At 35.2% G+C, this 15,886-nt stretch overlaps 2 protein-coding genes across 3 annotated transcripts; both read right to left on the bottom strand.

The window, feature by feature from the left end:
* Positions 1–244: 244 nt before the first annotated feature.
* cxcr2 (chemokine (C-X-C motif) receptor 2) lies at positions 245–6,981 on the bottom strand. The gene is made up of 4 exons (XM_015359119.2): positions 6,895–6,981; positions 5,641–5,901; positions 4,510–4,561; positions 245–4,174 (listed from the first exon to the last, which is right to left on the bottom strand). Exon 4 carries the CDS (start codon positions 4,163–4,165, stop codon positions 3,095–3,097), a length of 1,071 nt encoding a protein of 356 aa, XP_015214605.2. The 5' UTR covers positions 4,166–4,174; positions 4,510–4,561; positions 5,641–5,901; positions 6,895–6,981; the 3' UTR covers positions 245–3,094.
* A 3,762-nt stretch (positions 6,982–10,743) lies between these two features.
* LOC102692294 (C-X-C chemokine receptor type 1) lies at positions 10,744–15,261 on the bottom strand. 2 transcript variants are annotated; one of them, XM_015359113.2, is made up of 2 exons: positions 15,162–15,261; positions 10,744–14,180 (listed from the first exon to the last, which is right to left on the bottom strand). In XM_015359113.2, exons 1-2 carry the CDS (start codon positions 15,166–15,168, stop codon positions 13,087–13,089), a joined length of 1,101 nt encoding a protein of 366 aa, XP_015214599.2. In that variant the 5' UTR covers positions 15,169–15,261; the 3' UTR covers positions 10,744–13,086. The 2 variants fall into 2 exon arrangements, with proteins under 2 accessions (XP_015214599.2, XP_015214600.2); XM_015359114.2 differs by having other exon boundaries at positions 10,744–14,120.
* Between the last annotated feature and the right edge of the window lie 625 nt (positions 15,262–15,886).

Raw genomic sequence — 15,886 nt, 5'->3', positions numbered from 1 at the left:
TTTGCAATTAGTTAAAATTTAGTTAATATGGTAGGTTTTAAACATACACAGTGCAGAAATGGAATGGAGGTTTTTCAGTTGCAAGATGACTCGGAGAAAATGAGAGGTACTTTCTCAAGAGAAATAAATAGTGATGACACAACAGTTTCTCACAAGAAAAAACATTCTACATTTCAGTAGAAAGTCAGTTGTTGGATGCTCTGCACATGCCTTGAAAATGAGCTGAGAGAACATTGATTTAGTGAAAAGAAAATATTTATTGTAAGATTGACAAATACAGTATATACAATTCCTGGTGAAAGAATTCAGACACTTGCACAGTTTTTACATTTTGTTGTTTTAAAGCTTGCAGTCATGGCACGTTTAAATTCAATTACAATTTGTTATGTACAGAACCTACTTTAAGTCTTCAAAGCAAAAGACAAAAGGGAAAATGTGAACAGATAATATACATGAAAGAAAAATGGAAAAGTCATTATTGCACAAATATCCAAACACTTCGCTATGGCAACCCTAAATTACTTTAGATGCCAAAAATATATCAACAAGCTTTTATGAGCCATTCTGTTTAGGTCAGGTGGCCCCAGGCAAGGAGGAAAGTGGTGAGGAATGCCACTGTGAGGACAATGAAACTTTGAAACAGTGGCTGAGATAAAAAATGTCCATCAGTTAACAATATCTAGATTATATGACAGGGTGCAAGGAAGCCATTACCAACAATAAGTCACCTTAAAGATTGCATCAAGTTTGAAACACCTGAATGATCCTGCCAAAATGTAGTAAATGGTGCTGTGGTCAGATGAGATCTAATTGGACCTTTTGGTCTAAATGCTAGGTGCAGTTGCAACGCTGCACACCTCCAAATCAATACCACCCCTGCACTAAAGCATGGTTGTGCTCCTTCTCATCAGGGCCTGAAAGGTATTGTAAGCATTAAAAGAGACATGGATGGAGGAAAGTATAGACAAATACTAGTGGGAAACAATTTTCATTCAGCCAAAGAATTAAAACTGGGGCTAATTATTTTGTAATTCCACAAAATGGGATACCATAAGAAGGGTCTGAATACCTTTGCATTGCACGGTGCATAAACATACTTATGTATATAAACAACTTAAAATAAATGTATGAAAGTGAAGAAAATCTACAATGAATCAACTGCAAGGTTTTTCTTTTTTAAACACAGATTTCCAGCAGCTATTCTGGAGAACCCCAATCCTGTATGTTTTGCAGGCCATCATTAAATTCCAATTTGACCTGGAACAATTACGTTGTGATTAAGCAGGTGATGTGTTAAATCAACAAAAAATAGAGATGATTTTGGATAAAAACATCATAATTGCCTTGAGCCCTTAGTGACCACTATTACTTTAAGATACCAGTAAACATTTTTAAAAGATTGACAACTTAAGTGTATAATCACTTGCATGTTACTAGGCTAGTCTATAAAATCCATTCGACTGCGGCTCTTTAACTCTCTCCTTTATTCCATATAATTTTAGTAGTCTCAACAAGAATAAAATAGAATAAAAGCACACTGTGGAACAAAAATGTTTGGGAATGAAGAAGGAGATGTAAAAACACATGGAAAGTGACACATAATATCACATTTTCAAATTATTGTATTACATAGAAATGACACCTGAAGTGCACGTTTGTGATGAATCCCCCATCAGTTGGAATAGTTTTCATGACTTAGAATGTGATTGCTCTATTTAGATCCACTTAAAGAGCATCTCATTTAGAACATATGGTTACCTTTCCATTGACTTTCACTGCTTTCTGTTTAAAGTTACAATATATGTAATATCATTTCGGTAGTAGCTATTCTGGTTTTAATTTACAACACATTGAAAAAATATCATAGAAATGGACCACAGAAATGTGTTGATTGTGATCACCACCAAACTCAGTTTTCAGCTAATGCAAAAAATTAACTTATCAACTGATGATGTTTTCTTTGTGCTCGTTGAACGAATTAACACACCTGATAAGTGACTTAGAAGTCAATGCGTTATGCTTGTCTTTGCTCCTTATTTCTTGAAATAGAATTGTGCTCGTAGATTATAGACTTGATACTAAAAAGATTAAATCAGCACCATATTTTAGTACTTCAGTAATGGACTTTTTGAGGTTTTTTAGAATTTCTGTTTCACAGGTTTCAAACATTTCTAAAGTCTATTGCAAAACAATGCAAATACTTCCTATTATTATGATGTAATGTTGAAGAGACTGGGAATGGTATTTATGTTGGTATTCTTATTGGAAAAGAAGATGAATAATGTCACTGTGACTCTTACCAGGACAAAGATTGAACATAAATGGATAAAATACATCAGTAGTTAAACAGTAATATCAATAAATAATTTTTGAGTGCAAAAAAAAACAAGGTTTATTAGCTAAAATAGCTGTTATTCAAATATTATGTTAGAGACTTAATTACAATGTTGTAGTATTTTTGGAAGTCTCAATGATGGCATTGAGGTTATATATCTTTAATAGATCACAACTGTGGAAATATGGCATTCTCATAGGAAAGCATTGTTGTTCCCTCAATTCCTCAAAGGGTAATGTTTACTATGATTCTTGCTTGATATGAAAAGCAGTTTCAACAGGACATTAACATGACGTATAGTATATAATATAATATAATTTGCAAAGGTTTTTAATATGTTCATATTGTTAAGTCCCTAAATGGACTGGATAGAAGGCTGAAATTAAAAGTTTAAGAGAACCCTCTACTGCTCAAGTTAGTTGTCGTTTCAATATGGTGATATCTGTGCAACTGAAATACAAACAGTATATCCAAAACTGACAAATCTACAAACTTAAAAAATGCTGCTCTCAAAAAATAAAAGGCATATTAAAAGGTAATATACAATGAAAATAAAAACACAAGTTTCAATTTAAATGTCTGGTGTCTGAACATGCCTTACAACAAATACATGTTTGTTCATGTATTCTCAGACCAGCTGCTTTTATTTTTATTTTGTTATATTGCCAATGAATGCAATGTAAAGGTTATTGTTTTCGATCTGCAATCACTGTTGCTCACAGTCTTGGGTAGAATGTTTATTCTCCCAAACACGAAGGTCTACAGCGTTGTAGATGTATTTCCAGATGTTGAGTAGTGAGAAGAGTCCCGTCGGTATGTCGACAAGATTTTCTTGCTGATGAAACCATGTCGGAAAAGAGCTGTGAAGAAACTGTTGCGAAACTTCTGGCCAATGAACGCATACAGGATGGGATTAATGCAGCAGTGCATAAAAGCAAGAATCTGGGTGACCTGTATGGTGACATCAATCTGATTCTGTAAAGAACATGTCTCCGTGATGACCTTTCCTCGCATCAAGGTATCCACAAACAAAGTGACATTATAGGGTAACGAGCAGATGACGAAGGCCAGTACCACAGCAAAGATCACCCTCATCACTCTGTGCTTCTGCCCACTTCTGGTCTGAAAGAGGGTTTTCATGGTGAAGCCGTAGCAGAAAACCATGATGACTAAAGGGATAAAAAAGCCTACTGTGTGTCGCAGGAAACGGATGACCACCTTCCACTTGTACAGTTCTTCTGCACTACTATATTCGTAGCACACTGTCCTGTTGTAGGACATTGAATAGAAAGCCTGGCGGTATATGAGGAAAGGCAAGGAAAGCAGTGCCGCCATCAGCCAAACTCCAATGCACAAGGTGCGCACAAGTAGTCGTTTCTTGGTGAAAGCTTGTGTAGCACGGACAATCACCAAATAGCGGTCAATGCTGATACAGGCCAGAAGCAAAATACCACTGTAGAAGTTTGCCTCTTGCATAACAGACACTAACTTGCACATGAAGTCCCCAAAAATCCATTCTGAATATACATAAACTGCCCAGAAAGGAAGAGTTAAGGCAAAGAAAAGATCAGAAATGGCCAAATTCAATAGGTAGATTTCAGTGGAAGATTTTTGCTTTTCCATGCAGCAGATCACATATATTACTAGTATATTTCCCAACAGACTGAGGAGAAACACAAAGGTATAAATGCTCACCAAAATAGCACCGTTCAAGGCAAAAAAGGATTGGGAACATGGAGAAGACGATAGATCGAAATCAAAAGTACTGTTCTCATCATAAGAGTAATTGAAGTCACTGAAGTCCAAATCTGTTAAGTTTAAAAATGTCATCTTGGTTTCCTGTTACAAAACACAAATGATATTGATTAGCATGACATCCAAATGAGAAACACCATTTATATCTTAATACAGTATCGGTCATCTTGCCTTATCTGAACATTGTATTCTCTAAAAAAAGTTGTCTGAACATATCTGATGTGTTGCGATTTAGAAAGTTTGTAATCTGAACATTTAATGTTTCATTGCAAATCAATTAACAACCAACATTGATTAAATTATATTATATTATATTATATAATGAATAATTTAAAGCATCAACAACACAATAATTGAAATCATTATATTTTGTAGAAAATTAGTTTTAGTGTTTGTTTAAAAAAACATTATGTGCATACTTGCAACTGGAAGTGCAGTTCTTAAATAGATCCAAGCTGTGTATCTGTATTTCTGTAACACAAAAACATAGTGGAAAGATGTAAGGTACATATACAGGAACAAGTATGACACAGTTATAAACAAAATGTGGAATTTCTAGGTTTCAAGAAATGAGGATAAAAAATCTACTACCTACTTCTTCGCAACATTTTCAATTTATAAGTAACTAATAGAGTAAGATTCAATTGACATTTATTGGTATTATTTCTAATAGTACAATAATACTAATTTTCTTTTTTGACTTGCTTAGGCAAAAAGCAAACAAGGTTTCTCCAAAGTTTCCTTTTCTTATAACTGTTATTATGACCTAAAAAAAAAACACTATGAATTCACGTGATTTGCTTCAGTGCGCTCAGTTCTTAATTCCTTTATAATCTAAAGTAGAAATGATTTCTAATGTATTAGTAATAGGAGCCATGCTAGTAATAGTAATAGTAAAGTGTGAAAACTAGATAAGAAAGAGGGTGATATCTGGACATACTGAAACAACATTACTTCTTGTTTTTTGAAGAAGCATATTTCTGCTGACCATATACAGTACTGTAGTTGTTTCCTATAGTTCAACAGGGGTACATGTGCAAGAGTGTTTGCTCATTCCCCCTCCATTGTTTTATTTATGTTTACATAACATTTACAAGCACTTCTTGTAGCATAAATTACTATTTTAACTAAACAACTGTAATCTAAATCTTAAGAATGTGATTTAGAAATGCTTACAATATAACATCTAGAACTTCCTGCTTTATAAATTTGGTATTTACTTTATCTACTGCTTGTTATTTTCCTTCATGGAGTAGAAATTTGGTGATTACTCAGTCATTTAATTAACATATTTAAAAACACCAATTTCAATTTTACATATGCAATCATAAAAATAATAAATATTCATCTTATACAAGAATATCATTTTTAGTAGTAATACAATTTAACTTAAGAAATCTCCTGTTACTTTATTTACAACTCACATTTAGAACTTCACTAGTAGACAATTTAACTTCATTTTAAAACACATCTTCCATTTCATAAATTACCTCTAATTCTCATCTTCATTTTTTATTTGCAAATCACGTAAATGGAGATTAAAATCTTACCTGTCACAGACTTTCTTGAGTTTTTGTCTTTGATGTCTTAAAACCATAAATACAAAACAGAATAGCTCTGTTTTTGTTTAGGCAGGGTACAGCAAAGTCCTAATCAAAATGATTGATGCAATTATGCTGGAAACAACCTTCTGTTTTAAAGACAAGCAATAGTTTGTGTCTGCTATAGTAACACTGTTGTACATGTTACAAGTGTTTCTTCTTCATTTGGTCTGGTGCAACCTGGTGCTTCCTTCTAAAAATACACAGTTTCTTCCAAAGGAAAGAGGAGGAGCAATGTGAATAGGGTTAAACATTGTTGAAAATAATCGGGAAACATCTCAGATGTATATACATCAAGACAAAGAAATAGTATCTACAATACATACTCTACCTAAATTCACACACTCATTAGATTCTATATCAGGTAAATATTCACATTTCTAAGGTTATCTACTTTTAAAAATGGCACTTAAGAAAACCATCAAGTCTATGTACGTCAAAGTATGTAAAACTCAGGAGATTCTGACTCTGGATTTACATTCCAATAAATGTATTTGTGCTTGCAGGATAGGCTCCAACTCCCTCTGCGACTGTATTAGAGCATTTGGAAATTTGATGGATTGAGAAATGTATTAATATTTTGCTAAAATAATATATTTTGTTGGTGTAAGGCTTGTAGTGCAGATAGGACGTCCAGAAAACATACTAAAATGTTGAAAAGTGTATTTAAAATCATTGACCTCGAGCTGTTCGTACTATTACTTATAATGCCCTGTGATTACTTTCATGATATGAGTCAGAGTCCTTAAACTTTGTGTTATTTTACTTTTATCTTCCTTAAATACTCTGTACCATGCATTGTACATTTATCATTTCATGGGGTTATATGGTTCCAATGCTTCATGTAGTTATTTAGTTGTTCCAAAGTAGTATTCTATGGTTTAATTATCTCTCAATACATCCAAATAGAATTTCAAATACAGGTACTGTAGATTACAAAAACACCCAAATACACTTAATCATTGTGCCACTTTTACAATGCCATAATAACCTGCTGTTGTTTTGTTAATTTAACCATGAATATAAAGTAAGCTGACAAATGCTTGAAACTAAACCAATAGTGAAAACCTTAAAGGCTGTCAATCTAACATATCAAATCCTGTGAAGTTATTAAGATTTAAAGCATAGTTTAAATACCTACAGTATGAGTTAATAACATTTTAAGATAATTCCCTGACAAAAATATAAAACTCAGATACTTACATTTGAGTAAACATATTCATAACATATAGCATTGAAAACATGTAGTAGTGTCTTTGACAAGGAATTTCTTTAGGAGTTGAAATGTTTTACGTAATATTTTACTAAGACTTAACAACTTAAGACTTTAAGTTGTTGATGACAGTTAATGCGTGTTGTATTATCAGAAAACGCTTATCTGTTCCAAACACACTCTAGTTCCTATCATGAAGCAGACTCTCTCTCAGGATATACAGTAGCAGAAAATATTGCTTGCTTGACTTTCATTGTGCTGATGACAAAACTTTTAAATGAATAGTTAACAAATTAACACCTGAAGAAGGTTCCACAGCTGAAACATTGTGTTTCCTTTCCCCATTTTTTCAGCATTGAATAAACCTTTACTTATTCCTTTTCATATTAATAGCCTTCTGAAAGGAAACAAGGAAGCCTGGGGAGTCTCCTATTTTTCATAATCATTCTTTTTTCCCCTACAACTGATCTAATTTCTTATATGCAGCTCCCTGATCAGTTGTTTTGTCTATATTAAATAAGTACACTGTTATCTATCGTACATGTTGGTCCCCACACTATGTGTTGAGATAGCAGAGTTCCTGTTTCAATCTTGACCTACAACACTTAAAGAGTTAAGGTCATGGGCTAATAATAATACTAATAATACTACTAATAATAATAATAATGTCACAAAGCATTTTTCAGGACCCTATGCAGACGATAGAATCCGGAAGGAATCTGCAACAAACACAGGGGAGAGAAGACTAGGAACAGGGCTGGGAGACAGGGGGGCATGTTGACGGTGCACTGGTGCTTGGCAGGGCGTGGCCAAGGCAAACAAGTCCAAAAGGAGTCTGAAGGGAAATCCAGAGTGGGTGAAAGTCCGGAGCCGGGTGATCCATCCATGACAGAGACGACAAAAGTTAAAAGTCGGAATGGGATCCGGTGAAGGGTCGCGGAAATAAAAAGGGGTAACTGGGCCAGGCGTTCCAAGCCCCGAACCCAGATGGTCAGGATGCCGTTGCGAAGCCTATGCCGTCGAGCCTTTCCTGGAGTCGCTGGTACGCGGGATTCCGGGCGTCCGTCTTCCAAAGCTGAGCCCAGAATGGTAGGAGTGTCTGGCTTTTATAGGGAGGGGCTGAAACAGGAGGCAGGTGTAGGAAAATCAAGCAAAACAGGAAAGAGCTGGACTGCCCTTAAGAGGAGGGACTTACGGTCGTGACAAAAAAATGCAATTTCCTTTCATTTGGAGATTTATTGAAACTATCAAAAAATTCATTTAAAATTCCAGACTCTTTTATTTGGAATTAATTACATACATTTAATTAACTGATCAGAAAGGACTCTGTGAGTGAAAAAAGAAACCTGTTTATGAGGCCATATATAAAATAAATAAAAGGTACCAAAAAGAACAATGAAAAGGGGCAGCAGGATATCCTTCTCTTCAAGAGGGCTTGCGCTCGATGTAAGGTATCACAAAACAAATTCAGTGCTAAATGTGAAATCAATGTGGCTTCCAGTTTTTTTCAGAATAACACAAACCAGGGGAACCAACACTTGTATTTTGTCATTGACTTTGCACAGTTTTACACTTCATGCAAAAAGCCACTAGAGGGCAGTTACCATTTATACCAGTGGTTCTCAAACTTTTTGGACCAAGTACCACCCCTAATCCAACCAAAGCATCCAAGTACCACCTACAAGTCATCATCTCATAGGAACCCCAGAAATTCTCAATGACCAACATGAGCGCTCGTGCACACACACTCACACATACATATAATTAATATTATAATAATAAACTTTATTTGATATAGCGCCTTTAAAGGTGGCTTCTCAAAGTGTTTTACAGAAAAAAAACATTAACAACAACTAATAAAAAAGCACCATTTCAGTGAGAGGGTGAGCCTGTTTAGTTGAGCAAATAAGATGTGAATAAATTTTTCGAGGCTTGATACAACAGAGTCTAACAGATATTAAATCGTCAGGCATTTTCTTGACGGCAAAGGTCTCGCTGTGGAGTTTGTAATGCATACATTAATTTCTGGAGCAACCTATCTAATTCGTGCAACTACACCGTTATGTTGGCTTGTCATTGCTCTAGCACCGTCTGTACAAAACTCAGACGCATTTTATCCAGTCGAGGCCATTCTCTTCGATAAATTTATTCAGAAGTTGAAATATGTGCTACCCTGTAGTTCTGTTGGTAGCGGTTTACAGAACAGAAAGTCTTCATGGGACATCCCCTTAAACTCGTATCTAAAGTAAACGAGCAAATTGGCCAAATCGACTACAGACTCATCTAATTGCAGTGAAAAACATCTGGTCATCTTAAAGCACTCTATCAGTGTACTTTTGATATAATCCTTCATTTCTGTAATTTTATGAATGACTGTGTCTTTCAGGGGGAGGGGGGCAGCAGGTCGAGCTGTTAAGCAGCTTTTTCTCTACACATAATATGTGTCAGCTCTTTTGCCAACGGTAAATAAGGTTCTTCAAAAATAGTGAAGCTTACCTGCTTTAGCAATCCGCAAGCTTGCATTTTTCCGCGTTTCTGTTTTTATTTCCGTATTTATTTAAAGTTTTTATTTCATGCGCATGGGAGCGAAACACAGAGACGTTCAGTGTATTTTTCTCAAATTCTTAACAGTTCTTAAATATTTTTCTGTTATCATGCTTTCGTGTGCTCACAAGATTACCTGCGTTCGTAGCACGTATTTCTATGCATTCCTGCGTTTACAACGTTGGCATTGTTCCAAAATCACGCACATTCTCCTTTCTCCCAATTTGCTGGAGATACAGTAGCTTTTTTTGAATACAATTGGTCACTTGTATCCGTAGCACGCATTCCTATAGAGTGGTATAGAATTATAGAGTATCTCTTGTGTCCACTGAAGTATTAGCACGCACTGTAGTACGTAGGCTGCGTATTCGACACGTATTAAAATACAAAATATGAAAACCCGTCCCGATTTTTCAGCGCACGCGACACAGTTCCATGGTCACTTGGTGTACCACTTGGCGGCACTCCACGTACCACTGCCGGTACGCGTACCACAGTTTGAGAACCACTGATCTATACTATTAGCAAACCTCATGTTGGCCCAGAGCCAATTCTACACACTAGTCCCGGGCAAACCAGGGGAAAACATACATATAGATAGCACCCCAGGAATGGAATACGGGGCCTCTGTGCTGCAAGGCAGCAAGTGCTAACCACTGTAACACCACACCACCCCTATCATCCATCTGCAATTATTAAATAAAATATAAAAACAAAATGTCATTTAAATCGTTGTAAACCATTTCCTGTTTAATTTGATTTGTACTTGAGATATGAAAACTCAAAGAACAAAATAAAGAAACAGTAACAATCTATGCTAAAGAAATCGAAATCAAGCACCAGATAAGACAGCTGGCAAACAAGATAACAAGATTTGCACATAAATTATACTGCACTGTGATGGAAAGTAAGATTCAGGAAGGTTAAATAAACGACTTAGAAATCTTTCTCATTTCGGTTCTTGATAAAGCTAATAATTTATAATAAATTATTAACTCATTATATAGTTGTCTCAACATTAGTAACCAGTCTTACTTTGTGAGGCAGCTTAATCATGCTTACTCTATAGCAAAACCATTACAGGCCTTATATGAACAACATGTCAATTTTGCATAGTTTAGGCATTAAACAACCAATTTTTTCATACTTATGGTTACTTTACACTCATTGTTTCCCATTTTATATTGTTACAAAATAGAGAGGGCAGGAAATAGCCTAAGCATGAAGTAAAATTAGATTTTTTTAATTCTCTGGCACATCTCCAGTGAAACAGCAATAAATGAGAGTCAAACTAGTCAAGACAACTGTTTATTACCAATAAATAATGCATTATGTACCACTCACAACATTATTTTACAACTCATAACATTATATGCGCACCCAGGTTATTAAATCAGCGCACATAGGAAATTGAACTGCGCACAAAATACTAAATTCCAAAACAAATTATAATAATAAAACAAACATGGCCATCCACATGAGACTGGCTAAATTGACCACATGAGACTGGCTGCGAGAGGCTCAACTTGGCTGTGTGCATTAATATTGCAACTCGATAAGCAATATCTACTGTATGCTCTCGTAGTCTTGCACCTCACTGCTCATGCTCGCTCAACACTCAGTCTCTATGACTGGGCTTGTTCAATCAGTGTCCCAGTCTTTTGGATCTCTATGCTTCTATGAGAAAGATTATATTAACCTCAAAAAAATTCTTTTATAATTTTATAAGTTTTTTTTTTATAAGTTTATAATTTGACATACACTCAATTTAGTGCGCACAAGTTTTTGTCACTGGGAAAAAAATTGCACAACTTGCAATTTTTGCATACACAGGCCATTAAAAATTAGAGGGAACATTGCTTGTGACATTCCATAAATTATATCACCCTGATCAACATTTATCTGTATTCCTGGTTTTCTAGTCCAATACTTTCAATGCATGTATTTACAGGATAGTGTATCATATGCTCTGTTTATATCCATTAGTGATGTTACTTCTTCAAAGAACTCTAACAGGTAAGTTACACAAGACCTGCTTCTTATAAATCTGTGCTGGAATTCCTCAAGAATCCTTCTTTCATGTACTGTAGATGATCCTCCACTTTAGTTCTCACTTATACAGTATGGAATAAAAGTATCACTGGCAAATTATGTGGTAGTCTTCTGTTGCTCTTGTTATGAGTGGGGAGTACTTTAGACATATATTGTGATTGCAATTACATATAATTGCACATTCTTAATTATCTTATAATGCAGAAGCTTCATTTCCTTTTTCTCCTAATGTCCTTGTCATTGAGGTATAAGCACACAATTGCCTGTTTTTTCATTGTTTTTCCTGAGGTTTCTTGGCTCTACTTTCTGTTCATCTTCCTTGCTGATTTTCTAATATTTTCACTCTAATTTAAACATTTGCACTTTCTTTGTAATTTGTTGCCTCTAGTCACCCAATACCTATCACATTTAGATGTAATCTATATAAATGGTTCAGGTGGGTAGCTCCGTCAGCATGTGTAGTCTGCAAAGGAACAAGTAATAGGTTTATTTCCTGCGGAAAAGAGAAGAGAGAAAACACAACGTTTCGGCTGTGGAGCCTTCTTCAAGGTTTCAGTAGCTCTGAGCGCTTCAGCACATGTTTATGGATTAATTCCATCATGTCACCTTTATGGAGCATTCCACTTTGTCACCTGTACAGTCTGCAGGCAAGATTAAAATTACAAATTAAAATTTGTACATTTGCTGGAATAAATCATAGAGTCAAAAAATAAAGCAGGATCACTTACAGTGATCCAACTACCAAAAGGGATACTTGGGCTGACTGGCCTCCTCTCATTAATCATCTTTCTTATGTTCTTGAAGAAATAATTATACACAGCACTTTGTGTCAATGTATTTCTTTCTGCTCAAATGTTCTTTGATTTAAAAAAATGTTTTATAATTTTTTAATTGAAAGATTGCTAAGAATTGGGATAAAATTAGTATGTTGACCCGCCAATTATTTATCAAATAATATTTATGGACATTTTGGGATCTCTAGAGCCTTCTACCAAATGATGATGTCTTGTTGTGATAGTAATACTTCTCAGTATGATAGGAAGAGCAGGTTCAGACATTTGGTTTTTGTGCTTTACTGGAGTGACAGGTCAGAACAAATAAATACTATAGTTTTATTGGCTTGACTTTACTTTGACTTAAGTAAAAGTAATAATAAGAATAAGAGTAAAGGTAAAAGAGTAAAGACTAACATCACCCACTGATGTTTTTAGTATTAGTATTTAGTATAGTAGGAAAAATGTATTCATGATAACACACCTACAGCAATCATTTATGGGCAGAGTGACAAAATGGTGTTGGCAAACAGTGACTTTAAAATAAATTTAACCAAGGCCTAATGTGCAAAGATCATCCTTAGCTGAGTTGTGATCACCAGGTATTCTCCCAGCATAAAGTCTCACAATGTCTGCTAATAATTCCACTATACTAAAAGGCCAACAACTCAATGCAGGAGAACTGAGTGTTATTGGGTGTCAATTATCAAATGCTATATGTAAAAATAAACAGTCTGCAGAAATAGACTGCACAATAAAAAATAAAGATTTTTTTTTAAATGATTTTTTATATTTTCTTGGGTGCCACTGTGATTATAGGAAAGTTGATGTTCCTTCTGATGTCTGGGACGTAGATCTGCTGGATCTGGACAAAGAGCTGCGTTCTAGCACCCTCGTTTTGTAAAGCAGATTTAAAAGGTTCCTTCTGAATTTCTGTCCCACGAATGCGTAGAGGACAGGGTTGATGCAGCTGTGAAGCAGACCAAGGCTCTGGGTGAAAAATAAAGCCAGATCAATTGAATTGCGTGTCTCACAACTGTACGAGATGAGCCCAGACCTGATGATGGTGTCTGAAATCACTGATAAGTGATAGGGCATCCAGCACAGAAGGAAAGCAATGACCACAGCCACAATCACCCTCATAGCTTTTTGCTTCTCGAAACTGCGTGTCCCAAGCAGTCGGCTAATGGTAACACCATAACACACAAGCATTACTATCAGAGGTAAGAGGAAGCCCAGGACATGTCTAAGAACCCTTGTGCCAAGCTTCCACTGATCTATACTTTCTGGGTTATGGTATTCGTAACATACAATTCTGTCAGAGTTCACAGGTTTAAATGCGTCATTGAAGAGGACAGGGAAGGAAAAAACAGTCCCCAGAACCCAGACAGAGAAGCACACCATCCAGCTGCAGAGCGCCCGTCTCTTTCTGTGGGCTTTCACTGCCCAAACAATGGCCAAGTAGCGGTCAATGCTGATGCACATCAGGAACAGGATGCTGCTGTAGAAATTGACCTCCTGGATCAGACTGACCAGTTTGCACATGACATCTCCAAACACCCAGCCGTGCACAGTGCTCACTGCCCAGAAGGGGATGCTCAAAGCAAAGAGGGTGTCTGCCACTACCAGATGAAGGAGGTAGATGTCAGAGGGCGACAAGAATCTATAGTTATATCCAATCACCAGGGCAACTATAATGTTCCCAGGAATGGCAAGCAGGAAGATCAGGAAATAGACAACACAGATGGCTGAATTCACAGCTGGCTCGAAATGAGGTCCATGGCAGATGATGGTGTTTTGATCGATCAGAAAAGTCCCAGTACTATTTCCTGACAGGTTTTCATAATCTGAAAAGTTAAATAAAATATAAAGGTCTTCAAAGTTTAATCTTAAAGCAGTATCTTGACCTGTTGAGTAAAATAGAAATGAAATAAATTAATTTAATGAGGTGTGCAAAGTATAAAAATATATTTCTTTATATAGGCAGGAGAATGAAAAAAAGAACAAAAACAGTATGGTCTTAAAGTTTCTCTAGATTAGCTGTGAGAGAAAACTTTTTAAATGGGTATTTTTTACTGTTTACATGAGATCAATTCACTGCACTGATGATGAATAGATGGATAATGTATTCCAGATATACTGTATATTCCAGTTCTCTGTCCAGACTCTTTCACACTCATCTGCTCATTTAACTTAACATGTAGACTTTAAAGATTAAAAGTCCTCCACAGAGTTTGTATTCAACTAAACAATGACAAAAGTCCTTCAAGTTTAAAATTTTCGCTGATGATGTCTTTTAAACAAGCACTAATGAAATCCTTGCATCACTTAGAAGGTCATATCCACAACAGCAAACATTCACAACAATTCCCTTTCTGTCTTCTTTCTTTTTGTCCCAAAACTTTAAGGTAAATTTCTCCTGAGCAAAATGTATTCATTATTGGCTAAAATGTTTTAGTAAATTTATGAAGATGAGACCACAAAGGTGTATTTCTGTATTTAGAAGGCAAAAATAAAATTACTATGCCATTTTCAGTCTGATTGACTTGGTGAAGGTAGCAGTTAATTTTTCAGCTATGGCTCTTTTAATGGAAAACAATATGGAGAAAAGTTTGCACTTTTATCTCTCAGCAAAAGATTGAAAAAAAAGGCAAAATTGTGATGGCAACATTTGCATTGAAGTAACCAAACATATCAAAGTCACAAATTATTTTACACAAACCTATATACAAACTACTTCAGATATTTTTTTCATAAAGAATAAAAAATTCTAAACAGTATGTGAAGCCACACATTAAAAATACCAATATTTGGAATTTTAATTTAATTATTATTTTTGTTATCTGAAAACATACTTATATAGTACCAAGCAGAATATTTACTCCTACCATCCATATTCAGGTTTTGTGTGAAGTGCCTAAAGCCAATTCCAATTCAAAGCTGCAAGTGTCCTCCACTTCTCACTTTTAAGACCTCATTACATCTTCTGCTGTGCTTGGTCTTGTGTCACAGGCACATGCAATGTTTTGTCATTATACTTTACCTAAGAGGAACTAAAAACAGTCATAAATGGGAGGGAGATTTTGTTCAGTAGGCATTTTTTTAATGAAAGTGGTATCTGCCTGTATTCATTTGTATATACAGTACTTTCATTGTGCAATTTCATACTTATTAAAGTGGGAAAACAGTTATGTAGATTGAATATCTGAAAAAAAAAACAATTAAACCCTAACCAACTAAAACAATTAAAGCACAGTAAAAGTATATGTATGTCAATATCCCAAGCTGAAACAGAACTCCACAGTGCTGGAGCAAAGCTCTAAAACATATGAAAGAATAAATGCAGCAAATAACTGATTTTAGAAATTAGGAATCTGTTTCAGTTCATCACTGAACAATAAGAATCCTTGCATCTTCTGATCAATACATTCATCACTGATTTTTTGGGTAAGTGAGTGGTAAAGACTGAGAAATAGACTAAGCTGAATGTTTATAAGCAATTAAATTTTGCTTCAAATTACATACCACTAATCGTTTTAGATATGAGGTTCAAGCATCATTTATCAAACTAATATTTCATGGGTTTATGTGAACATTATTATACAGTAGCATG

The sequence above is a fragment of the Lepisosteus oculatus genome, chromosome 12 (genome assembly GCF_040954835.1).
Source record: "Lepisosteus oculatus isolate fLepOcu1 chromosome 12, fLepOcu1.hap2, whole genome shotgun sequence".
NCBI classification, from domain to species: Eukaryota; Metazoa; Chordata; class Actinopteri; order Semionotiformes; family Lepisosteidae; genus Lepisosteus; species Lepisosteus oculatus.
Note: the sequence above shows the minus strand (reverse complement) of the source record. Positions and strands in the feature narration are given on the sequence as shown.